We start from the raw sequence: 26,398 nt of genomic DNA, 5'->3' as shown, positions 1-26,398 counted from the left end.
GTACATTCTTTTTTTTTTTTCTATCTAGTTTCTCAGTATTCTCAAATCATTATCTTTTCTTGTAAAATGTCTTAGCCAGAGTGAGTCTTTGAATTGATCTGCTAGAGATTGTACTACTAGAAGATGCGTTCATAATTAAATTGTTAGAAATGCCTTTTTTAAAAAGTTGTTTTTAAACAGACCTAACGAGTTAGTTAAAAGATTTAGGTCTTTGTCCTAAGAATAATGGGAAAACATCAAAGAATTCCCCTTTCCATTATATGCTTTTGTTAAATTAAAAAATATCTATATCAAAGAAAAACATGTACATGGATTAAAACTTGAGGTAGCACATCTAGGCTCATAATGAAAAGTGAGAGTCTCTTGCCCCATCCCTAGCATGTTCCTTATAGACAGTTACTTTAATGGTGTCAGCTTTTCCTTCTTCTGGTGGCTGCTTTCATATTTCTAAGTAAAAGGCTTATATTGCTGTTTCTTGGTTTACTAACCCCATATATATATTGTGTGTGTGTGTGTGTGTGTGTGTGTGTGTGTTTTGTTTTTTTTGTTTTTTGCTGTGATAGATGAGCATTTGGCTCAGTTCATCCCCTTTCTTTCCTCCCTCTTCCTAATGTATTTATTTCATTCATTTTAATTCCTCTTTGGAGGAGAATATCTTTGTAACTTATAGTTAACCTTTTATTACTTGTTCCTCAGCTCTAGGTAGTAGTAGTGTCCCTTCCTGCACGAACCCGTGTCCCCTGCATCGGCAGGCGGACTCTCAACCACTGCACCACCAGGGAAGCCGTATTCTTCTTTTTAAAGTATGATGATGGCATTGTGATTATATAAGAAAATGTCCATATTTTTAGAGATGTGTAGTGAAGTATTCAGAAGTGGAATTACATGATGTCTAGGACATGCTTTATTTATTTTTAAAAATTTTTACTGGAGTATAGTAGATTTACAGTGTTGTGTTAGTTTCAGGTGTACAGCAAAGTGAATCAGTTATACATATAAATATATCCACTCTTTTTTAGATTCTTTTCCCATGTAGGCCATTACAGAGTATTGAGTAGAGTTCCCTGTGCTCTACAGTAGGTCCTTATTAGTTATCTATTTTATATATAGTAGTGTGTATATGTCAGTCCCAAGTCTGGGATATGCTTTAAAATGCTTGAGCAAAAATAGATGGGTGGGTTAAACAGATTTGGCCGTATCTGGTTAAATTTGGCCGTATCTGGTTGAATCTGGATGATGGATATATGGAGGTTCACTATACTATTCACTATTTTTGCATTTTTGAAATTTTTCATCATAAGATAAAAAATTCTTAAGCATCACCGGCCACTAGTTTAGCAGCTTCTAAAATGCTGACTTGGGGGACTTGGTGGTCCAGTGGTTAAGACTTAGCCTTTCAGTGCAGGGGGTGCGGGTTCAATCCCTGGTCAGGGAGCTAAGATCCCATATGCCCTGTGGCCACAAAACCAAAAACATAAAACAGAAGCAATGTTGTAACAAATTCCGTAAAGACTTTAAAAAAATGGCCCACATCAAAAGTATATTTAAAAAATAAAATAAAATGCTGACTTGGGAAGGTAAACATAGATATCTATCTGGCTTTCTGCCTATGGTACTTTCACAGAAGGGAACACTGTGTAGCCATTAAAAAGCATGGGGCAGATCTGCATCTATTGAAGTAGATTAATTTCCAAGTTATATTGTTTAGTACAAAAAGCTAGGTTCAGAGCACTGTGTATAATCACTACCTGCTGTATGATAAAAGTTGTGGCTGGCGGGGAGGCGTGGATTCTCTCTGGAATTGTCCTTCTCCTATGATAACAGCTCTCCTCTCTCAGTGGATCACTCACCACAGCGTACAAATACATGAGAGGATATCCAGCCTTGAAAAATCAAAACCAACTCCCTTGACCCACACCCGCCTCCACTCCCCTATTCTTTGGCTCCCATTTACAGCAATATGCTTAAAAGAGTTTATTTTTACTGTTCTGTGTTCTTTCCTCCCATTCTCTCTTGAACCTGCTCCAATCAGTTTTGTATCCTCATCACACCACCAAAACAGCTCTTCCCGAGTTCATCAGGGACTTCCACAGTAGTCAATTCAAGGGCAACTCAGTTTTCTTTTTACTCGACCTTTTAGCAGTATTTAATGTGGCTTCACCCCCTCTGCCATTCTTGAAAAGGTTTTCACTTGGACTTTGGGACACCCATAGGACTTCTCCTGTCACTGGTTGTTCCTGCCCAGCCTGTCTTCCCTACCTCTCAACAGTCACGGGCACCAGGACCTATTTCCAGGACCCTTTCTCTCTATCTGCTCTTACTCCCTTGTTGATCTCATCCTATCTTGTAGCTTGAAACACATCTCTATACAGATAATGCTCAAATTTGCTCCTCAGCCAAAACCTGTCCCTGAAGCTCTAGATGCGTATTGATGTGGATGGGTGTTTGTATATGCACAGAATATGAGACTTTTCCGATTGGAAGTCTGATAGTTCCCTCACGCTAGACATGCCCTCTACCAAACTCATGATTTTACTCCAGACCTGCTTCTCCTGCAGGCTTTCCCATTTCAATTCATGGCATCTGTGTCCTTTCAGTGCTGGCCAAAGACCTTGGTGTCCCTCTCTATTCCTCTTTCTTTCCTTCCCAAATTCCATGTCCAGTCATCATATGCTGTCTGCTTTACCTTCAGAGTGTCTCCCAAATCCCATTCACCTCTGTAAAGGTACTATGTGATTTGGGCCCCCTCTCACCCCACTCTAGCCACACCTGGTCTCCTTGCTGACATACAAACACACTGAATGTGCTCCCCCCTCTGGACCTTTGTGCTGGGCTGTCATCGCACAGGTAACCAGATGGCTTGTTCTCACTTATTTTAGGTCTCTGCTCAAATATCACCTTATCAGAAAGACCTTTCTGACAATTCTTTATAAATTATTTTATGTAAAATATAATCCTGTCCCTCCTTATCCCTTTTACCTTGCTTTTTCTTTGTGGCTCTTATTACTGCCAGTTTATTTGCTTATTTATTGACTGTCTCCCTTGCCTAGAATGTCAGCTCCAGGTCAGGGATTTTGTTCTCTTTTATTGACTGCTGTGTCCCCAGCACCTAGAACAATGTGCCTGGCACACAATAGGTGATTACTAGATACTTGTTGAATGAGTGGAAGCATCACAAGAAACTGGAAACATTAGTTGCGTCTGAGGAGGGAACGTAGTGGGGAAGGCATTGCTTTCCACCGTTCATCTTTCTATGTGTTTTAAAAGTTTAAAAAGGGGCTATAAAAAGTTAAATTTTGGGGACTTCCCTGGCAGTCCAGTGGTTAAGACTTCGGCTTCCAGTGCAGGGGATCTGGGTTCGATCCCTGGTCGGCGAGCTAAGATCCTACATGCCTTCGTGACCAAAAAACCAAAACATAAAACAGAAGCAATATTGTAACAAATTCAATAAAGACTTTAAAAAAATTAAATTTTTATAAAGTTTTATAAATTTTTATAAGAAGGAGAACTTGGTTATTAACAGCATTGAATTCTGTTCAGAAGTCAAGATTGAGCCTGAAAGAGGTCTTTTGAATGGAGAATATGGAGGCTATTGGTGGTAGCCTTAGCAAGAGCTGTTGGGGAGGGTAAGGGGTGGAAGCCAGATGGAGCTGGCTGAGAAGTGAGGTGGAAAAGATGGTGGTGAAGAATAGATAATTCTCTCCAGACGTTTGCAATGAAAAAAGGAGAGAAATCAGCGGGGAGGTAGTGGAGTAGACTGTGGGGACATGGAAGTATTTTTAACTTTGCTTTTTAAACCTTAAATTATTATGATTATTTCTTTTACGTTTTTATTGGAGTATAATTGCTTTACAATGGTGTGTTAGTTTCTGCTTTATAACAAAGTGAATCAGTTATACATATACATATGTTCCCATATCTCTTCCCTCTTGAGTCTCCCTCCCTCCCACCCTCCCTATCCCGCCCCTCCAGGTGGTCACAGAGCACCAAGCTGATCTCCCTGTGCTATGCGGCTGCTTCCCACTAGCTATCTACCTTATGTTTGGTAGTGTATATATGTCCATGCCTCTCTCTCGCTTTGTCACAGCTTACCCTTCCCCTTCCCCATATCCTCAAGTCCATTCTCTAGTAGGTCTGTGTCTTTATTCCTGTCTTACCCCTAGGATCTTCATGACATTTTTTTTTCTTAAATTCCATACATATGTGTTAGCATATGGTATTTGTCTTTCTCTTTCTGACTTACTTCACTCTGTATGACAGACTCTAGGTCTATCCACCTCATTACAAATAGCTCAATTTCATTTCTTTTTATGGCTGAGTAATATTCCATTGTATATATGTGCCACATCTTCTTTATCCATTCAGTGGATGATGGACACTTAGGTTGTTTCCATCTCCGGGCTATTGTAAATAGAGCTGCAATGAACATTTTGGTACATGACTCTTTTTGAATTATGGTTTTCTCAGGGTATATGCCCAGTAGTGGGATTGCTGGGTCATATGGTAGTTCTATTTGTAGTTTTTTAAGGAACCTCCATACTGTTCTCCATAGTGGCTGTACCAATTCACATTCCCACCAGCAGTGCAAGAGTGTTCCCTTTTCTCCACACCGTCTCCAGCATTTATTGTTTCTAGAGTTTTTGATGATGGCCATTCTGACCGGTGTGAGATGATATCTCATTGTAGTTTTGATTTTCATTTCTCTAATGATTAATGATGTTGAGCATTCTTTCATGTGTTTGTTGGCAGTCTATATATCTTCTTTGGAGAAATGTCTATTTAGGTCTTCTGCCCATTTTTGGATTGGGTTGTTTGTTTTTTTGTTATTGAGCTGCATGAGCTGCTTATAAATTTTGGAGATTAATCCTTTGTCAGTTTCTTCATTTGCAAATATTTTCTCCCATTCTGAGGGTTGTCTTTTGGTCTTGTTTATGGTTTCCTTTGCTGTGCAAAAGCTTTGAAGTTTCATTAGGTCCCATTTGTTTATTTTTGTTTTTATTTCCATTTCTCTAGGAGGTGTGTCAAAAAGGATCTTGCTGTGATTTATGTCATAGAGTGTTCATGTGTTCATAGAGGTCCATCTCCCCCTTCACCTGATGGGTTTATTATTTCCTTTAAATTATGATCTGGCTGACTGAGATGCCCTTCATTCATCCTTCCTGTGTTAATCCAGTGCCTTGTCTGGGTAGCAGGGTAATAAGCCTTTGTTTTCAAGGTGCTTACATTAGAGTGTGGGGAATGAGTAAGAAAGGAAACAACAAGAACAAAATAATTTCAACAAGTGATAAATGCTGGGGAGAAAATAAAACAGGATAATGCGATAGAGAGTGAGGGGGCATGGAAGTGGGGAGCCGCTCCAGTTTGCCTGGCAGATAGGGCCATTCTGAGGAAGGACATTTGAACTGAGATGAGAATGATGAGAAGCAGCCATCCATCCTGCCAGGGAGGGCAACCAACCATCCCCGTTGGCCTGGGCCTGAGAGATTTCTTGGGACATGGGACTTTCAGTGCTAAAACCAGGACAGTCTCGGGCAAACCAGAACTAGTCCAGTCCAGGAAGAGGGATCAGCAAGTACAGGCCTAGCGTACAGGCATTTTGGAGGGGCGACAGAAGGCAGTGCGGCTGCAAGTGTGGTGAGAAAGGGGGAGCAGAGGCAGACCAGCCGGGGAGGTCAGTGGATGTTGGACCCTGTGGACCTTACCAGTAGGTTGGATTTTATTATAAGTGTGTTGGGAAGCTGCTGCAGGGTTTCAAACAGGCAAGGAGATGGTTTTATTTACATTTGTAAATAAATCATTGGCTGGTGTGTGGAGAGTAAAGCATATGGGGCCAAAGTGGAAATGGGGAGACCAGTTGAGAGGCTGGATGGTCATCGGGCTTGAGGTGCTTGGGCCAGGAAGGGAGCCAGAGGGAAGCTTCTCATCGTTACTAACTCTGTGCTGCTTCTTACTCCTCCCAGGCTCTTCCCCTCCTTTCTAAATCAGTAGTAGCTTTTTCATCCCAAAGAGCTTCTTAGCTAAGGACAGAGGTTCCCAGATTTACCACTTGGGCACCAAAGCCCAGTCCTCCTTGCTTCTCACAGGCGCTTTATCAGGTTTTCTTTATAGTATTTTCGAAGTACTTGAACACAGTGATACGATTTTTTTTCTTAAGCTATCTGCTGTCTTTCTCATAAGGCTAGTCTGGGTAATGCTTCTGAATGCCAAGTGATTGCTTTTTATCTGGATGCCTTTGAAGGGTCATATTTAGAGTCGTGCAACATAACTAGAGCTATACTTGGTAAAGGGTAATCTAGCTGGGGTGTGTGTGTGTGTAAAATGACGTGATAAGATGTGGACGTGTTAAATTTTAGGCGACAGAAGGCTGCTCCAGTCGAAATGCTGGGGAGTGGGAGGCAGTTGGAGAAGCGGCACTAGATCTCAGTAGCAAGGCTGGGTCTGTATATAGAAACGTGGGAGCCACCTCGGAGAGCTGGTATTGGATTTGGGCCAGGGCACCGATTTGTTTACTCAGCAAAGCTTCAAGTATTTACTGCGTGCCTCTGAGTGCTAGAAATGTTATGGTGAACAAGGCAGGCAGGATCCCGGCTCTCAGGGAGCCAATATTCAGTTGGGGCGGGGAAGGTAGAAGGTCAAACAATCAATGAATTAATGAGTAAAATAATTTCAGAGAATGGTAAATGCTGTGCATATAAAACTGGGTGATGTGCTCTGGCTTGTGGGGGGTGGGTGGGTGGATGGAGGAGATTCCTCTTTAGATTGGTAATCATAGGAGGCCTCTTTGAGGCAGTGACATCTTACCTGAGACCCGAATGATGGGAAGGAACCAGCCACACATAGGAGGATCTAGGGACAGAGTGTTTCAGGCAGAGGTCTTAGACACCAGAGGCTGGGTCTAACTCTAAGCAAACTCCCATTTAGGTAAGTGGAGATGGGAACCAGCAAATAAGAGGAGAACAAGGAGGGCAGGAACTATCTTGGCTTTGCTCATTAGAAGAGTCCCTTACACATAGGTAAGTGTTCATGTTAAAAAGAAACAAACTGGGATTGTGTTCTACCACTGAGACTGAGGAAGGACAACCTTAAGAGTTCTGGCAACCGTGGCACAACCTACACGGAAGTCAAGAAAAAGGTTGATTTTGGTTCTAGGTTACTCTCGGCCCATCAAGAATGTCCACTTGTTAGAGGGAGCTGAGTTAAGTAGCTGCAAAGTGTTAAAAAGCAGAGGGGAGGAAATAGAAACAGCATTTCGAACTCTCTAAGAAACTCATTCCCTTACCATTCGTGAATGTCTTGTAAAAGCCTCCCCCCACCAGGTCCAGCCCTTCCGGGAACCTCGCCTGGCTGTGCTCCTCAATTTGCTCTCTTTCTCTTGCCTCTTCTCTGCTACCACCCTTTCACTTTGTACTTCTTTTTTGTTTTTTTATTTGCTTCTGGAAGCCTTGCCGCTTTATACTCCTGTTCTCTCTTATCTCTAGTCCTGCCCACCTTCGCTAGTGGCATCTGTTTCTGAGACTGCAGCCAGATCCAGGAGCCTGGGTCTGGAGGGGGCAGTGGGTACAGAGGCTGCATGAGATACATTTGGGACATTTGATAGTGAGTGGTAGTGGAGAAGAGGGATGGTATTGCAATGGGCCACCAAGGTTTTGTTTAAGATCCCGGAGGCCTGTGAATACCTGACACCAGGAAATCAGAGAGGGAGACCTTGAGCGTGAAGGGGCAGATGGGAGATAACTGAGGGAGCAGTTAGAGAGGAGGCAGAGTGCTTCTTCCTTAAACAACATGAGGTGAAGTGCTTCTTCCTCTGGATTAAGAGGAAAGGAATAGGGCTTCCCTGGTGGTGCAGTGGTTGAGAGTCCGCCTGGTGATGCAGGGGACACCGGTTCGTGCCCCGGTCCGGGAAGATCCCACATGCCGCGGAGCTGCTGGGCCCGTGAGCCATGGCCGCTGGGCCTGTGCGTCCGCAGCCTGTGCTCCGCAACGGGAGAGGCCACAACAGTGGGAGGCCCGCGTACCGCAAAAACAAAAAAGAGGAAAGGAATAAATGAGGCTGGATACAAAGATTCTTGAGTGGGAAGAGAGATGAGTGGGAGCAGCTTACAGTAAGTGGTCTGGATCTTTTTAGCAATAAAGAAAGCCAGGTGGTCTGCTTAAAGCCAAGCTCAAAATTTGGTGAAGGAATTTTGGAATCACCACTCCAGAGATTTTTCTGGGGAATAATCAAGTGATGAAGGAAGAACTGCCAAGTACCAGCAAGGATCCAGTTGAAGCTGGCGTATATTTTTAGCAGACAAAGTCTGCCTTTCTCCACGATTGCTCTGCCAATACCCAAGCAGCTGGGGCTAGTGTTGACTGCTGTTAATACAGAGTTTGGATTTTAGCCAATTATATTTCAAGAAGACATTATCCTCATAGTTGTACTTAGTGGTAAATCAAGATCTGATTGACTTGTTTTCCTCTCATCTTACTTGTACCTGTCAGAAGTTTGTAATTAGTGAGAGCTGCCTGTGGAATTCAATATAAGGAATTTTAATCAACAGCCTTCCATAGAACCTATTAAACTTAGCTCATTACTTTTAAAATCTGGGCTATTATGAAAAATGAAAGCTCTCAAACTTCTCGTAGCCTTCCTTTTGTTCTCAGTTTCTGTAGAGCAGTTAGGTTTTGAGGTATACACCTACTCAGGTACAATTTTGGGAAATGTTTTTGAGTAACCAGATGACAATAATACACTTCTCAAGTAGAAATTTGCTAAATGAATGGAAACAGATATCATTTAAGGACCTCTTTTTCTTTAAATATTAGGTTGAAAATGGTGTATTTGTAGCCAACCCGCTTCAGGAACGCACAATTCTAATGAGAAAAGAGGGCGAATCTGCAAAAAGCATTAATGAGATGCTTCTGAGCAGACTTTCACGCTACCGAGCCTCGCCATCCGCAACGCTGGCTGCCCTTACTGGCTCCACCATCTCCAACACCCTGAAAGAAGACCAGGCAGGTAGGCTGCCCTTCGCTTTTTCAACTATATATATTTTTAAGACCTTATTTTTTAGAACAGTTTTAGGTTCGTAGCAAAAGTAAAGGAAGGTGCAGATTTCTCGTCTACCTCCTGCCCCCACACATGCACAGCCTCCCTTATTATCAACATCCCCACCAGAGTGGTCCGTTTGTTACAACTGATGAACCCACCCTGACACATCATAATCACCCAGAGTCCATAGTTCACCTTAGGGTTCACTCTTGGTCTTGTACATTCTGTGGGTTTGGACAAATGCATAATGACATGTGTGCATTATTATGGCATCATATACAGTGCTTTTATTGCCTTAAAAATCCTCTGTGCTCTACCTGTTCATCCCTCCCCACCCCCCAAGCCCTGGCCACCACTGATCTTTTTATTGTCTTCATAGTTTTGCCTTTTCCAGAATGTCATGTAATTGGATTTATACAGAATGTAGCCTTTCATATTGGCTTCTCTCACTTAGTAATATGCCTTTAAGATTCCTCCATGCCTTTTCATGGCTTGGTACATTCAGCTTGTGATTAGTGCATGCTGCCTGTGGAATTCAGGCAATACTTGTTATTGAGCATTTACAGTGTGCCGTACAAAGCACTTTGCTTTACGTAGTTCACCGTTTTTAATGTCCTTCCAGTCACTTTTCATTTTTTTTAATTCCAAGCTAATACATACTGTTGGCTGTGGACATGAATTAGCATGAATCTGTAATAATTCAAAGCAGCTCTGTGTTTAATGGTAAATACCTTATCATTACTGTTAGTATAAACTGTTTTCACATTTAGCATCTGCTTCATGAATGTAAAAAACTCATTTAGCATCATCTTCACTAAATACATTCTTTTTTTTTAACATCTTTATTGGAATGTAATTGTTTTACAATGTTGTGTTAGTTTCTGCTGTGTAACAAAGTGAGTCAGCTATATGTATACATATATCCCCATATCCCCTCCCTCTTGCATCTCCCTCCCACCCTCCCTATCCCACCCCTCTAGGTGGTCACAAAACACCGAACTGATCTCCCTGTGCTATGCAGCTGCTTCCCACTAGCTATCTATTTTACGTTTGGTAGTGTATATATGTCAATGCCACTCTCACACTTCGTCCCAGCTTACCCTTACCCCTCCCCCGTGTCCTTAAGTCCATTCTCTACATCTGCGTCTTTATTCCTGTCCTGCCCCTAGGTTCATCAGAACCATTTTTTTTTGACTCCATATATATGTGTTAGCATACGGTATTTGTTTTTCTCTTTCTGACTTACTTCACTCTGTATGACAGACTCTAGGTCCACCCACCTCACTACAAATAGTTCAATTTTATTTCTTTTTATGGCCAAGTAATATTCCATTGTATATATGTGCCACGTCTTCTTTATCCATTCATCTGTTGCTGGACACTTAGGTTGCTTCCACGTCCTGGCTATTGTAAATAGTGCTGCAATGAATATTGTGGTACATGATTCTTTTTGAATTATGGTTTTTGCAGGGTATATGCCCAGTAGCGGGATTGCTGGGTCATATGGTAGTTCTATTTTTAGTTTTTCTAAATACATTCTTGACCAAGAAAATGAGAGGCAAACCTTCCACAACAGAGGTTGCTTTTTCTGGAATTTGGCATTTAGTGTTTGCACTTTAATATTTGAAAATAGTTACAGAGTTTGAAAGTGAAAACAATATAAAAGGTATATGCAGAGAAATCTTACTCCCGTGTCCTTGTATATTCAGTATTTGCCCCACCCTACCCCCTATAGGTAGCTCTATTTATTAGTTTTTGTTTATCCTGTCAGAGTTTTTTTATGCAAAGAGAAATTAAATTAATTTAGAAAGACAAATTTATGCATTTTTATTGTCCTTCTTTTCTCAATAAAAGGTAGCCTTCTAAACACACTGTTCTGTACTTTTAAAGCAGGAATTCTTCATGGGGATAAGCCTTTCAGAGGTTCATAAATATGCTCTCCCAAAGTTTTAAATAACATATGTATCATCATAATTTTTATCAGATGTTCAAGGCCATTTATGACCCCCCCAAAGTCAAGAACCATTATTCTTGAGGAGTTTTCATATTACATACCAACTACATGAATTTATAACAAATCATGACCTGTAGTAAAAGATCAGGCTAGAAAAAGAGCCATGTATAGAAAAATGAATCTGAATTAATATATGTTTAATGAATTTAATGCAGTTTTATGCTTTAATCCTTTTATATATTGAAATGTTAGGAAGAGAAAATATTTGTGATTAATTCATTGTGAGACTATCAAATTTTAAATACTTATTAGTCCGTATTAGAATTTAAGGATAGTATGTTACTTCCACAGGTCTCCATTGTATCAAATGTAAGTAGGGAATTTATTAATAGTTGTTATAACTTGGGTATGTGGATAATTTGAATTATAGGAAATAGTTTGTAGAGGACAGTCCTATTACCTAAATGAACATTTTCCTGACAAGCTGAAGGCTTGATCTGGGTTTGTCCCTTGGGAGAAAATTGAATACTAGCCTGCACAATAGAAATACTAAAAGGATGTTTGTTACATAAGAAAACATGGGTGATATCAGAAAGTGGACTCAGAAGGCAAGGGTATATTTAGAATCCTGTGAAAACTGGTATCTGTAACTCTAAACATGTGATTTCACTCATACTTTTATGCACATTCTCTATGTATTCATTTAACCTGAGGTTGCTACATAAAAATTCACCAGTTATAGGCTAAGTGAACTTTTGACAATTAATTCAACATTCAGCGGGTCTAGGATTTTTAATTCTGTGATAAACTAATACCTATTACCATGTTAATAAGAGTATGTATATTAAAAACATCTTGGTGAAAACCACGATTGTGTGGTTATGCTCTTTGTGTGGTTATGCTCACAAAGTTGCTAGTTTTTCAGTCGTTGCCCCTTTTGGGTTTCTTACTTATGGAAATTTATGCTACTGGATTTATGTCCTAAATGAAAAATATACTTGTTGGCGGCTTGGAAGTTTAAAAAATGGAGCTTTTTAGAACCACAGGCATTCAAAGCAAATGACAGATTCGGTTTCACTTGTCTAATTTTTCTAATCTAAATCATCTAAAGATAATTTTATGTCTATGTAGGCAGTCATATTTTATACCTTGACAGCTTCCTAGGTAAAGCACTCTTTCTGTTGCCATCGTCAATCTTCACTGGACTAATATATAGAAAATGTTAAATTCACCCTACATTTTCAGATCTGCCAGTGAGTAAGGGAAATTAAAGTACATTTTATACCTCTTGATTAGATACAATAATTATTTTCCTAATGATAGTTTATGTCACTGACCCTAAAAAAAAGAAAATACATCATGGGTTATAAATTCTGTGGACATAAAGTTATTTTGTGATAGACATTGTGAAAGCTTTTATTAACTAGTTATGGGTTGAAATTTCTAGTAGATTCCATGTTCAGAGCTGTTTATAATAAATTTAATATCACAAACCTGTTAATAATTTGTTCTATATAAAATGAAAAGATCTCTACTGGAGCACAGTTTCCTAGGGGGAAACATAAACAGTAGGATTCTTCTTTTATTTTGAGATTTAGTCCATGTGAGGGTTCATTCTTTTGAAAGATCTTTATGTTATTTATTTATTTATTTATTTTAACATCTTTATTGGAGTATAATTGCTCTACAATGGTGTGTTAGTTTCTGCGTTATAACAAAGTGAATCAGCCATACATATACATATATCCCCATATCTCTTCCTTCTTGCGTCTCCCTCCCACCCCTCTAGGTGGTCACAAAGCACCGAGCTGATCTCCCTGTGCTATGTGCTGCTTCCCACTAGCTATCGATTTTACGCTTGGTGGTGTATGTATGTCCATACCACTCTCTCACTTTGTTCCAGCTTACCCTTCCCCCTCCCCGTGTCCTCAAGTCCATTGAAAGATTTTTAAAAGACATAAAGACATATTGAATACTGGGAACACCTTTGAGAAATGTTCAGGTCATGTAACCAGGAGGCTTGGGACCAGGCTGTGGAGACAGAAGATCATTATTTTGCCCTTAGCTTATTATTTCTTGCTCTGTATTTTGAGTCTGAGTGTATTATTGTTAGAATTGGGGGCCCCTTTGTTATACTCTAATTTGGCTTGGTAGTCAAATTAATCTGTGTGTCAACTATTTCTGCTCACCATTTTCATTCCTTTTTACCAGCAAATACTAGCTGTGGCCTTCCTCTAAAAATGCTTCGGAAGACGCCCATTTACACCTGTGGTACATACTTGGTGATGCTGGTCCCACCTCCAGGGGGATCAGGCAGCTCTGCTACCCGGTCTCTTTTTGGTGGAACAAGTGGTTTGTCATCTTTAAAAAGTAAGTGAACTTTATTTGTGGCTCTTTTCCCAATTTGTCCCTAACTTTGAAATTTAAGGTTTTTCCTAATAGTGATTTTACACTTGCTCTGATTACAGATGCTCTTTGATAACAACAAAAAACCTTATCAGTATAGTTATAGGCTAGGAGGAATTAAAAATAGAATTTTTGAAAGTGGTATAATAGTACACTTCTGAAAACTATTGTCCTGTAAAATTACTAGAAATAATAATGAGGTCAGGAAGATTTTAGGAAATAATCTGTTGCCACTTTATTTACTGACACTGCAAGAACTCTACCCACTGGAGAGCTATGAAAATACGTCTGTGAAATACCTCCATTTTAGGACACATAAAAATGTATATGATACAAAATAATATATGCAAAAATTCATTACTGTTAAGTGTACATGTATATATTTTTTATGTATTTCTTTATTTTTAACATCTTTATTGGAGTATAATTGCTTTACAATGTTGTGTTAGTTTCTGCTGTATAACAGAGTGAATCAGCTATACGTATGCCGCCGCATAGCACAGGGAGATCAGCTCGGTGCTTTGTGACCACCTAGAGGGGTGGGATAGGGAGGGTGGGAGGGAGACGCAAGAGGGAGGGGATATGGGGATATAAGTGTACATATATTTTTATGAAAGAGGGAGGCATACTATAGTAATTAAAGCAATGTGATTTTGGCTTCAGAGTGGACAAATAGTTAAATTGAAAATAATATAGGGCTTCCCTGGTGGTGCAGTGGTTAAGAATCCGCCTGCCAATGTAGGGGACACAGGTTCAAACCCTGGTCTGGGAAGATCCTACATGCCACGGAGCACCTAAGCCCGTGCGCCACAACTACTGAGCCTGTGCTCTAGAGCCTGTGAGCCACAACTACTGAGCCTGTGTGCCACAACTACTGAAGCCCATGTGCCTAGAGCCCATGCTTTATAACAAGAGAAGCCACCACAATGAGAAGGCTTCACACTGCAATGAAGAGTAGCCCCTGCTCTCCGCAACCAGAGAAGAGCCCTTGGGCAGTAGCAAAGATCCAAGTCAGCCAAAAAATAAATAAATAAATAAAATAAAAATAAATCAATTAAAAAAAAGAGAAAATAATATAGAATAAAAAAGTGTTCCTTTTACATTGCCATTTTCTGTCTTTCTTACCTTAGGGACATCATTTAACCCCTCTGAGCCTCAGTTTTCCCATCTGAAAAAATAAAAGGCTAATAGTATCTCACATCATTGTTTGGTGATCATATGCAATAAAGTATGTTAGAGTATTTCTAAAAACAAAAACAAACCCCAAATATTCCTTTTATATATGGTAACACCTTTTTTTTAACATTCCTTTTTTCCTTAAAGTTTGTTTAGGCACATAAAATTAAAATGTTTTAAAATCAGTTTACTTATTTTCATTTTCCAAAATTTCATATTCTGTCTTTTAAAAATAATTTGCTTTTTTTTTTTAACATCTTTATTGGAGTATAATTGCTTTACAATGGTATGTTAGTTTCTGCTTTATAACAAAGTGAATCAGTTATACATATACATATGTTCCCATATCTCTTCCCTCTTGCGTCTCCCTCCCTCCCACCCTCCCTATCCCACCCCTCTAGGTGGTCACAAAGCACCGAGCTGATCTCCCTGTGCTATGCGGCTGCTTCCCACTAGCTATCTATTTTACGTTTGGTAGTGTATATAAGTCCATGCCTCTCTCTCGCTTTGTCACAGCTTACCCTTCCCCCTCCCCATAATTCCATTGAAGGACTATATTTCACATTTAGATGTTTAAAAAAGCATTTCTTACCCAAACTTTAACCTGCAGATATAAATTTAACCTCAACAGCTTAAATAAAACCATTTATCTAGTATCAACTTAACCTTTAGGCCATTTCAAGTAGTGCACGTGTTTGGGATTTAGATACTCATAACAACTCCAAAACTCTTTTGTCTTTACTTTTTAAAAATTCATTTAAATATTTATTTTCTTTATTTGGTTGCACCAGGTCTTGGTTGCAGCAGGCGTGCTCCTTAGTTGCAGCTTGCAGGCTCCTTAGTTGCCGCTGGCTGGCTCCTTAGTTGCGGCCAGCAGGACCCTTAGTTGCAGCCAGTGGGCTCCTTAGTTGCGGCTCGCTGGCTTCTTAGTTGCGGCACATAGGGTCCTTAGTTGCAGCAGGCAGGCTCCTTAGTTGTGCTCGCAGGCTTCTGAGTTGCAGCTCGTCAGCTCCTTAGTTGTGGCATGCGAATTCTTAGTTGCGACATGCATACAGCATCTAGTTCCCTGACCAGGGATGGAACCTGGGCCCCCTGCATTGGGAGCGCAGAGTCTTAACCACTGCGCCACCAGGGAAGTCTTCTTTTTTGCTTTTAGAATCAAATGGGTTAGACTTTTTCTCAACAGCCTGTTTTCTCTAATATGTGACCAGGATGCCTCCTTTAGCCCTCGGGTAAATGATGTAAATTTACTATTCACTTCAAAAACAAAAAACAGCTTTATTGAGTTATAACTTACATACCATAAAATTTACCCCTTTAAAGTATACAGTTCAGTGGTTTTTAATATATTCAGAGTTGTCCAGCCATCACCACAATCTAATTCTAGAACATTTCCATCACTCTAAAAAGATACCCCATACCCATTAGCAGTCAGTCCCTTTATCCCCCCCTTTCCCCACCCCCTGGCATCCACCAATCTACTTTCTGACTCTATGGATTTACCTATTCTGGACTTTTCAAATATATGGAATTATACAATATATGTGCTTTTGTGACTGGCTTTTTTTTTTTTTTTTAAGCGTAATGTTTCCAAGGTTCACCCATGTTGTAGCACAAATCATTACTTCATTTCTTTTTATGGCCAAATCATACTTGATTGTATGAATATAATCCATTGACATTTGAGTTGTTTCTGCTTTTTGACTGTTTTGAATAATGCTGCTATAAACATTCATGTACAATTTTTGCGTAGACATGTTGTCATTTCTCTTGGGTATATGTGTAGGAGTAGAATTCTGGGTCATGTGGTACCTGTATGTTTAAGCTTCGGGGGGACTGCTAAACTGTTTTCCAGAACGGCTGTACCATTTTAGAGTCTCATTATCAATGGCTCCAATTTTTCCACATCCTCTCTGACATTTGTTATTTTTCTTTTTTTTTTTTAATAGCTGTACTCCATAGTGGGTATGAAGTGGTATCTCATTGTGGTTTTGATTTGCATTTCCCTAACAACTAATGATGTTGAACATCTTTTCTTGTGCTGATTGGCCATTTGTATATGTTCTTTGGAGAAATACCTATTCAAATCCTTTGTCCATTTTAAAATTGGGTTATTTGTCTTTTTATTCACCATTAATCATCTGAAACTCTTTTTTAGTCTTTTTGGCATGGTTTTTTCCACTCACCTGAGATTAGCCCCATTTGATTAAAACAGGTCTTCACGGTGCCATTTTTTTCATGAGGATATAGCTTACCCAGTGATTCTATTTTAGACCAACAAATAAATAAATGCTTAAATTTTTTCTATGTCCTGTTCCACATTGATCACTGTGGTGGCTACTCAGTGAGTGGGAAAAGTGGTGCTTGCCTTGAGGAGCTCATAGTCTGGTTGGGAGAAATGATGCAGGTGTGTGAAACAACTAGAAAATGATATACAATGCTGTATCACTGCCTGAACCATGGGGAGCAGATGTAAGTGCTGCAGAATCAGAGGAAGAAAGGGTCATTGTTGAGTGGGGTAGAGGGGAGAGACTTCATGAAGTTTTGAGTTTAAGTCATGAAAAATGGCTATTATTCATATAAGTGGCCACATAGGGGAAAGGCATATGCATGGTAAATACAATGAAAAAGAGATTTGGAGAAGACCATTTTGTTGGTGTGCAGGACAGAACAATAGAAAAGAAACAAAGAGTACAGTTTAGATTATAGCTCAAGTCAGACGTGATGAGAATCCAGATTACTAGGGTGATGGGAATAAGAAAAAGGAACTTGAGAGACAGTGCTAGAATTTTCTGTTGGAAAGTGGGGAAGAAAGTTATATCAATAATAGCAGCTAGGCCCTTCTGCCATGGCAGCCATTGAAGAGCAGCCGCCATGGCTTCTTGCTGCCCCATGGCCGTGGGCCTCAACAAGGGCCACCAGGTGACCAAGAACATGAGCAAGCTGAGGCACAGCCCTGCAAGATGTGATCCAAAAGGTGTGTGGCTTTGCCCCTTAGGAGCTGCATGCCATGGAGTAGCATGCCAGGGTCTCCAAGAACAAGCAGGCCCTCAAGTTCATCCAGAAAAGGGTGGGGACATACATCTGTGCCAAGAGGAAGCAAGAGGAGCTGAGGAGTGTCCTGGCCGCCATGAGGAAAGCAGCAGCCACGATAAAACCTTCTCAGGAAAAAAAAAAAAAAAGCAGATCCTTGATATATTTAAACTCATTTAATCTTCACAATAACTGTATAAAGTAGGTAACTTTTATTATCTCCACTTTACACATGGGGAAACTGAGAGGTTCGGTAAATTTCCCAGGGTCACACAGAAGTGGTAGAGCTGGAATTCAAATTCAGAATCCTAAAGCTCATGCTTGTCATCACTACACTTCCCTGTGTTAAGGGAAAAGGCTGAAGTGTTTCCAGGTTTTAGAGCCAGGGCTTGGAAGGATAGCAACTAAACATCCACTAACCTGTTTTGAGCACCAAATATATGTAAATATTGTAAATATTTCTTGTAAATATTGTTACCTTGTGATGTTAATAATCATAACCCCGTTTGCAATTACCCTTTTGACAATCTATCTTGAAAAAAACCTGTATGTAAAAGTTGCCATTTTAAAAACACTTTCAAAAATATGGTTCACCGTATTGGAAAAGGCTTTATGACAGTTTTCTTTTTGTGGTCTTAATGTGTGTCTTTTGTCTCCTCATTGTTACCACTGGTAGACAACCAAAAAAGATGTGATTTTTTTTTTTTTTTTTTTGCGGGCCTCTCACCGCTGTGGCCTCTCCCGTTGTGGAACAGCAGGCTCCGGACGCGCAGGCCCAGCAGCCATGGCCCACGGGCGCAGCCGCTCCACGGCACGTGGGATCCTCCCGGCCCGGGGCACGAACCCGCGTCCCCTGCATCTGCAGGCGGACTCCCAACCACTGCGCCACCAGGGAAGCCCAAGATGTGATTTTTATAAAGTCTTGTTAAGAGGCTAAAGTTTAAGCTAACCATCATCTTAAGGCTTATTAAACAGCTTAATATTTGTTTCTGAAGTCCTAGCTTCTAGCTTGGTGTATAATATTTCGGATGGTCAATTCACAAGTCGTGCCGATCTCATAGATGCTGCTGGAAGCTCATTGGGGCGTGGTGCTCTTGTACCAGGATTGGGTAAGAAATAAATGCCCACATTTATGTTCCTTGGAAAATTCAAAATTTAAGCAATTTCTCTTAAAAACTCTTGCTAATTCTCTATGGTATTCTAGTTTCCTTGAAAGAATTTTTTTATGCTCCTCTTTAATTGTGAGGATTAGTATAAGAAATTGTCATATGTGAAATTCCTCTGCATAAATTACTATTGAAGATACTGTCCATTAGGTTGTGTAATGTTGTCCATAACAAATTCTTCTTAAAGTTTATGCCATTAAAAAGGTTTATTTTCCTTGAGGGATTAGCATACTTCTTATTGTTAGAAAATGAGCATTATGTTAGCGCATTGGATTTTCTCTTTGCCTTGGCACCTAGGGAGCTCATATCTAAGTTTTGGGCTCAGTTACTAAGGCTTTTACTGTGTGTTAATGTTAATTAGTCCTGTTGTACCTGGGTTTTACTGTAAGCCACTTAAATCCTTTTTGGAATTAAAAAGGTCACATGTAAGTCAGTTACTAAAAACTTTCTATTCCATGAGGCTTATTCCATTCTCACATATGAGTTAAGCCGAGTAGACATTGAATCCTGCCTTCCTACTGAGCCCCAATCTAATGCTTTGTCAGCATTGGGGGGATGTGGGATGTGGCTTGCCAACACTGGGGAGAATCCTTGCCCTTTCATTCTTTAGCACTGCTATGAGAAGTATGTATCAAGCAGTCAATGGTATGATAGTTGAATAAAGGATGTTCTTTTTGCAGGTGCCTGTTACGATACAGTGAACAACATGCTATGGACATGCTCGAATGACTATATCGATCAATGGTGTAATCCTGGGAATCAGGCCTTCCATTACGTCTGTCAGAGACTTGGAGTCAGCCATATCATCACTGAGCCCAAAGGTAAGGTGCACTCATAGTCCTACAGGAAGAGATTTTTCCCCCATGAAATAGGAGAGAGTACAGCAGCATTAGTAAGTGGCAACATAGCCCAAGCAGCAAAATGTGTCAACAGCCTTCCCTCTTTGAATTTAGAAACCTAGAATTCTTATTATCTGATGGGTTTATGATTAAGTAAATAAGTGTGTAAATAAATAGAGCTTTTGAGGTGGTCCACAGACTTTTTTAAAGGAAAATTGTTATGTCCCTTCTGAAATTGTCAGAACTTTGGGACAGAAGTTCGTTCTTTATTTGTACTTGGTGTGGGATTATGTATGCTGTTATAATATTTTGCATTAATAACAACTTACTTATACACAGACTTACAATTTTGGTAGACTATCTGGTAAAGGACCTTTATATTTCTTAATATTAAGATTCTTAATATAAGTTAATATTAACGTAAAATCTTTTGACTTCAAAGTCAACTATAGTGGTATATATGGTGTAGTGAGTAGCTCAGCAAATCCTCTCCTGATAAAGCAATGATAAAGTGGACTGAATTACCAAAAATAACTATTTCTATAAAATTAAAATGCCAACTAAAAAAATATTAACTATTTCTAGGCTCTGGAAGTTGACCAAAGGCATATACCAAATTGAGATGCGGTATTCATAAAAAAAACCCCCACTGAACTTTGGCTAAGAACAGTAGAAGTCTGTGATGTTCTTAGCTGCGGACACTCCTGTCCCCTACCTTAAGCTCAGTCAGTGCAGTAATTCCATCAGGGTGGGGCAGATCATGGAAGCCAGCAGCTTGGCTGCCAGAAGGGGCTGACTGATTTGGAGCAGAGCATGGAAAAAAACTCACACACAGCAGCAATGTCCATAACAGTAGTGGTCTTGGTGGCAAACAAACAGCAACAACCAGTGGCTTAGCTAGCCTGAGGTTGTGGTCCTGGTTAGGGCAAGCATCGAACCAGCAAACTAGCCAGAAATTTACTAGTGAGATGTGGGTAGTGAGAAAGCTACAAAGGGCCTTCGTAAGCTCCCCAAACATCTGCAGAGAAGAAGCCAGAGAAGGCCCAAGCTGTTCACACAAGCCTGGCTGAAAATGAGCCTGCATACACATGCAGAGATTTGAGAGGGCCCACAGAAGGTGAAAAGCACAGAATAGTTTAAAACTGCCTAAACTTTGATGTGCTTCTCCCAGAAAACGTGGCTCCATCCAGGGTGGAAGTATTACTGGCTCAGGGTGTTTGAGCACAACCTCTGACTCAGACGAGGTAACCACTAGGAAGGCAGGCTTAAAAATAAAAATGACAATAATAAAAATAAACAAATGAAAGAAAGTAAAAACGAAAATAGAAATAAGAATTTAAGAAAACAAAGTGAGCGGAGGAGAAATCAGTAGCTAAACACTGCAGGCAAAACTCAGATATTAGACTTAGCAGATGAAGACTCCAAAGCAGCCTTTAGAAGTAAATTCAAAGAACTAAAGGAAACCATGTTTAAAAGATTAAAGAAAAGTATGATGACCATGATTAAACAGAGAATTTCAACACAGAATTTATTTAAAAAACAAAAAAAAGACAAAAGAACCAGTTGGAAATTCTGGATTTGAAAAGTTCAATGACTGAAGAGAAAAAATCACGGGAGTAGCTCTATAGCAGATTTGAGATGGTGGGAGAAATAATCAGCAAACTTGGATATAGATGGATAGAGTTATCCTATCTGAAGAATAGAAGATGACACTTTTAAGGAATACCAGTCAGATATTTTGTAGAATTTCCCTCAGTTTGCGGTCATCTGTTGTTTCCTCCTTTAAAACTGAGGTTATAGATTTGGGGGAAGAATACCACAGAGGTGAAGTGCTTTTCTCATTACATCATATCACAGGGTACATGATAGCAACATGACTTATTACTAGTGATATTAAAATTGATCACTTGGTTTAAATGCCAGCTTTCTTCACTGCAGAGTGAAGAAAGCTTCTTCCCCTTCCATATTCAATTTGTTAGAAGCAAGACATTAAGCCCACACTCATGGGAAGGGGAATTAAGCTCCACCTCCTGGAAGGAAAAACATCAGAGACATATGTTAATTACCACAGTAATTAATATTTTGGAGGAGGTGATACTTTGAGACTTTGGAATTATCTATTAGATTTTCTGTTTCTTCTTGTGTTTGTCTTGGTAGTTGTGTCTTTCTAGAAATTTGTGCATTTTATCTAAGTCTTCTTTTTTTTTTTTTTCTTTTTTATTTTGCGGTACGCGGGCCTCTCACTGCCGCAGCCTCTCCCGTTGCCGAGCACAGGCTCCAGACGGGCAGGCTCAGTGGCCATGGCTCACGGGCCCAGCCGCTCCGCGGCATGTGGGATCTTCCCGGACTGGGGCACGAACCTGTGTCCCCTGCATCGGCAGGCGGACTCTCAACCACTGCACCACCAGGGAAGCCCTGAGTTTTCTTATTTGTTGGCATAAAGTTGCTCCTAGTATTATAATTAGTTTAATTTTTATAGGATCAGTAATAATTTCTCTGCTGTCACTCTTGATTTTGGTATTTGTATAAATTTACTAAAAAACATTGTTTTGTGCACTTAGAATGGGTGAACTTCATGGTATGTGTAAATTGTATCTTGTAAAACAGCAAAAAAGAAGAAATTTATATATTGTGACTCCCTAATTATTATCTCCAAGCCTCTTGCTTCAACTCCAGTCTATGTATTTGTCTCTACTTGGATATCTAACATCTTCAACTTAACATGTCAAAAACAAACTCCCTGTATCTCCCCCCTACAAATCTACACCTACCGAGTCCTCCATATTCCAGTGTATGGATCACTATTCTTTCATATGCTCAGACCAAAAAATTACAGTTATCTTTGACTTTCTTTGTCTAATACCCCACATCCAAATGGACATCAGCAAATCCTGTCAGCTCCCATCTTCAAGATGTATTCCAAGTCTAACCATTTCCCTCTATCTCTGCTGCTACAACTCTAGTCTAGGCCATCATCTTCACCCAGATTATCATAGTAGCCCCCTCACTGGTCTTCCTATTTCCCCTGCAGTCGCCCTCCTCCACCCTGCTTAGGCTTACCTCCACACAGCAGCCAGAGTCTTTTACAATATACATAGTCAGATCTGTCACTCTTCTGCTCAGACACCTCCACTGGCTTCCCATCTAACTCAGAATGAAATTTAAAGACCTCAGTTATTTGGGTAGATCCCAAAGCTACCTTTCAAAAAGTGTTCGGTGAAGACAAACAATACTAACCTGAATTCTGTTGTTGTGAGATCAAGGACTCATAAAGGCACAGAAGAGAGGGGGACCCAGCCAGGCCTTAGGGTTAATATGCAATTGAAAAGTTTAGTTTTGGCAGGGTTTACCTTCTGATAGGTTTTCCTTGAGTCCTTTCCTCATAGCTCACGGTGCCCACAATCCTTTTGCAGCTCTAAGGTCACCCCACCCAAGCCTGACTCTCCAAGGTTACCTACTTTCTTGTTTCTTTTATGCAGTTCATTTCAGCTGGTTTAAGGGAAAAAACAATCTTTTTTTCCTGTACTTTGCCTGTTTAGATTATTTTCACCTCCATTCCCTGAATGTCTATAACTATCATGAGGCATTTATTGTTATATAAGAGGATGCTTGTCAATTCTCTTTAACCAAGGTTGAACTGATGTCTGTCTAGGCTGTGGTAACTAAATGAGTTCAAAATGTGTAAAATATTTGAGGTACCATGGGAGGAGATATCTCTCGGCTGGAGAGGGTGGTGGGTGTTACCAGAGAGGAGGCATAGAAGATGAAGAGATTTTTCTAGAATAGTTACCACCATGGGATCTGAGCTGAGATGGCTTGAATTCAAATCCCAGCTCTACCACTTAGTAGCTGTGTGACCTAGGGCGAGTTACTGAACCTCTCTAATTCTTGAGTCACTCCTCTACAAAACAGGGCTAAAATAGTCTAAGTTGATAATGATATTGTAAGGTAAAGCATGTAAAGCATTCAGCCCATTGTGTAGCATATAGAAAGGACTCAAGAAGTGGTAGCTACTTATGCTCTTTAAAAAAATGGAAATTCCCAGGTGTTTTCACCCCAGCATTCTGTGGCAGGGAAAAGGGTTCTCCAGCAGTAGTGGGAGAGATTGGAGGCAAGATAGTCTCTTCTGGTGTGCGTGCGCCTTTTGCAAGTCAGAGGTATGTTCCTTGGTGGCCACCCAGAGATGTCTTTCCTCACTGACTTTCCTTTTCATCTTCTAGAAGAGGCTATAACCACGAATGAGGTTATGAACCAATTATTGCACCATGTTGGTGCGATGTGCATACACCAACTCAATCTTCTTGCTACCAACCCCAATCTTCCAATCACAAGTGTCTTGGGCAAGCAGCATCCAATTGAAGCGCACCATCTTAGCAGTATTTGTGACATTATGGAGAAGGCCATGGTTAATGGAGACACCTGTATCATACGCTGCATTCTCGTTGTCTTTCAGGTAAATACACTGTTTTGAGATAAAAAAAATAGAGAAAAAGAAACACAAACCTTGGCTTCAGTCAGCTAATTTCTACCAGAAGAAAAGTGTAATAACATTCCTGTTTTGCATCTTACCACATTCTAATCCTGTAATTAGAATTATCATTATATTCATAGCACTGCAGTTAATGGAGTATTGCTATATGTACTGATAGCTCATTGCAATTAATATATGTAAAATATTTACTATAATTATACCATTACACAGTAGAAGAGATTGTCGTTAAAAATCCACCTGGGTATTTATTCATAAGAATAACTAGCGTGAAAAAAAAAAGGATAACTAGCGTGTTCTTTCTTCATAGGGATAATTTTATCCCCAGTAGAATTAGCATTTTCAGATATACCCCTTATGTTTCTGTAGGTGGTGTTTAAATTTTTCTTCAGCCCACAAACTGAAAGGAATCGAGACATCATTCGACGGTCGGGGTTGCTTCTTTGGCAGTTGTTGATGGCACCAAAAGATAAAATTTGCCCTGAAATTCAGAAGGAAGTCTGCCTTGCCATCAGGTAATCAGCACCTGATTTTCTCAGTGCTCTCTGCAGAGGGCTTCTCCTGCACTGCATTGTAACTTTCCCTTCAGACTGGTTGCCTGGATGTCTCTTACCCCATCCCACAGTCAGGACCTCATGTGTAGAGGATAATTTAACTGGAGAGAAGTTTGTGGCACCACTCCCAGAGGACTCAGGCTGTCCATGTACATACACTCCTCATCTCACTTTCGGATCTTAAAACAAGACCAGAAAAAAATCCCTTTAAATAGATATTTTGGTGGTTTGCAACTGGATGTTCTTCTCATATGGGTCAAAGTGTGGCAAGGTGGTTAAGAAGCAGGCTTTGGCAGCAGATCGACCTGGATTCTAGTCTTTGCTCTGCCACTGACTTCCCAAATGATTTTTTGGCACATTCTGCATATAGCTGGTTTGACTACATCGACTTTTTTTTTAAATTAATTTTTATTGGGGTATAGTTGCTTTACAGTGTTGTGTTAGTTTCTGCTGTACAGCAAAGTGAATCAGCTATACGTATACATATCTCCCCTCTTTTTTGGATTTCCATACATTGACTTTTTATAGCTCAATTCTCTTTAACCAGTTCTGCATCTAGCCTCAGATAAGTTATCATTTTGGTAATTAACAAATATGAGAAGGAGAGGGATACTGTTTATCAGGGAGGTCATTGGACTACATCACAACAGTGACTTTAGTTTCAGTTGCTTTCTTAGTGGTGAAACTGTACTCAAACTGGCATCTTTTAATAAAAATTTAAATATTTAGAATTTGGATTTTCTAGAACGTGTTTAAAAGCTTTTCGACTTTTCTGTCATTTCAGCTCTGGTTTAAATATCTTGTACCCAGGTGAAACTGAAATCAATAACTTACTTAAGCTGGTCTTAACAGAAGGTGAGAATTATCCTTTAATTACCCTTGAATAAACAACCTTTTTTGTCCCTAAGGAAATGACTGAATTTTATTTTATTTTTCTTCATATCTGTTGGTCAACGTTATTTTATAAACTTCCCTCTTAGGACTGCTTTTGCTGCATCGCATAAGTTTTGGGTCGTCATGTTTTTGTTGTCATTTGTTTCTATGTATTTTTTGATTTCCTCCTTGATTTCTTCAGTGATCTCTTGGTTATTTAGTAGCAGATTGTTTAGCCTCGTGTGTTTGTGTTTTCTACAGTTTTTTTTCCTGTAATTGATTTCTAATCTCATAGTGTTGTGGCTGGAAAAAATGCTTGATATGATTTCAGTGTTCTTAAATTTACCGAGGCTTGATCTCAGTGTTATTTTTAAAATGCACATATGCCAACACTTAAACTAGATGGAAAGCAGAAACCATGTTCTATGCATTGTCAAGTTTTATAAACCGCTTTGTATCCCCACTGTGTAGCATAATGTACCTCACTGTAGATGTTTAGTGAACATTAAAGATAATGATTTCTTGGGATTTCTAAGCCAGTTTTTTCCCCACACATTAAAATCCAACTTTTAAAGTTAGACTCAATGACAATGACAAAATTCACCATGTTAAAGACACCCTGCATTTATAAGCAATATTAGTTTGAGGAATTAGAAATCACACTTCCTGAAATGTCAAGACAGTAACTACACTTAAATCAGGATGTACTGGTTAAAGAAAGTCTGACTGATTGTGATATAGTTTTTGCTGCTGTTGTTTGTGTAAGTACATATGCCTGGTGCCCCTAGGTTGTCGACAGTCTGCTCATTTAAAAACTTTTTTTAAATAACATCAGTTTTCTAAGTGTAATTATCAAGGTAGTTTATGGAGCTTTGTT

At 39.8% G+C, this 26,398-nt stretch overlaps 1 protein-coding gene across 7 annotated transcripts in view; it reads left to right on the top strand.

Annotated features, from left to right (window-relative positions):
* The window catches only part of HECTD4 (HECT domain E3 ubiquitin protein ligase 4), a 190,556-nt gene that overhangs the window by 62,596 nt on the left and 101,562 nt on the right, over positions 1-26,398 (top strand). For 6 of the 7 annotated variants that reach the window (XR_013831213.1, XM_079942071.1, XM_079942069.1 and 3 more), the window contains exons 8-14: positions 8,806-8,998; positions 13,197-13,355; positions 18,596-18,709; positions 19,447-19,587; positions 23,826-24,058; positions 24,464-24,609; positions 25,433-25,503. Coding sequence is in view for 6 of the 7 variants with exons in the window: in XM_079942071.1 (XP_079798197.1) it covers positions 8,806-8,998; positions 13,197-13,355; positions 18,596-18,709; positions 19,447-19,587; positions 23,826-24,058; positions 24,464-24,609; positions 25,433-25,503 (1,057 nt within the window). In the remaining variant the exon portion in view is untranslated. Of the gene's footprint in view, positions 1-6,878; positions 7,014-8,805; positions 8,999-13,196; positions 13,356-18,595; positions 18,710-19,446; positions 19,588-23,825; positions 24,059-24,463; positions 24,610-25,432; positions 25,504-26,398 lie in introns of those variants that run through there. The other variant, XM_079942072.1, reaches the window with a different exon arrangement.

The sequence above is a fragment of the Stenella coeruleoalba genome, assembly GCF_951394435.1.
Source record: "Stenella coeruleoalba genome assembly, chromosome: 14".
NCBI lineage: Eukaryota > Metazoa > Chordata > Mammalia > Artiodactyla > Delphinidae > Stenella > Stenella coeruleoalba.
The sequence above is the reverse complement of the archived record's forward strand: the minus strand, read 5'-3'. Positions and strand labels throughout refer to the sequence as shown.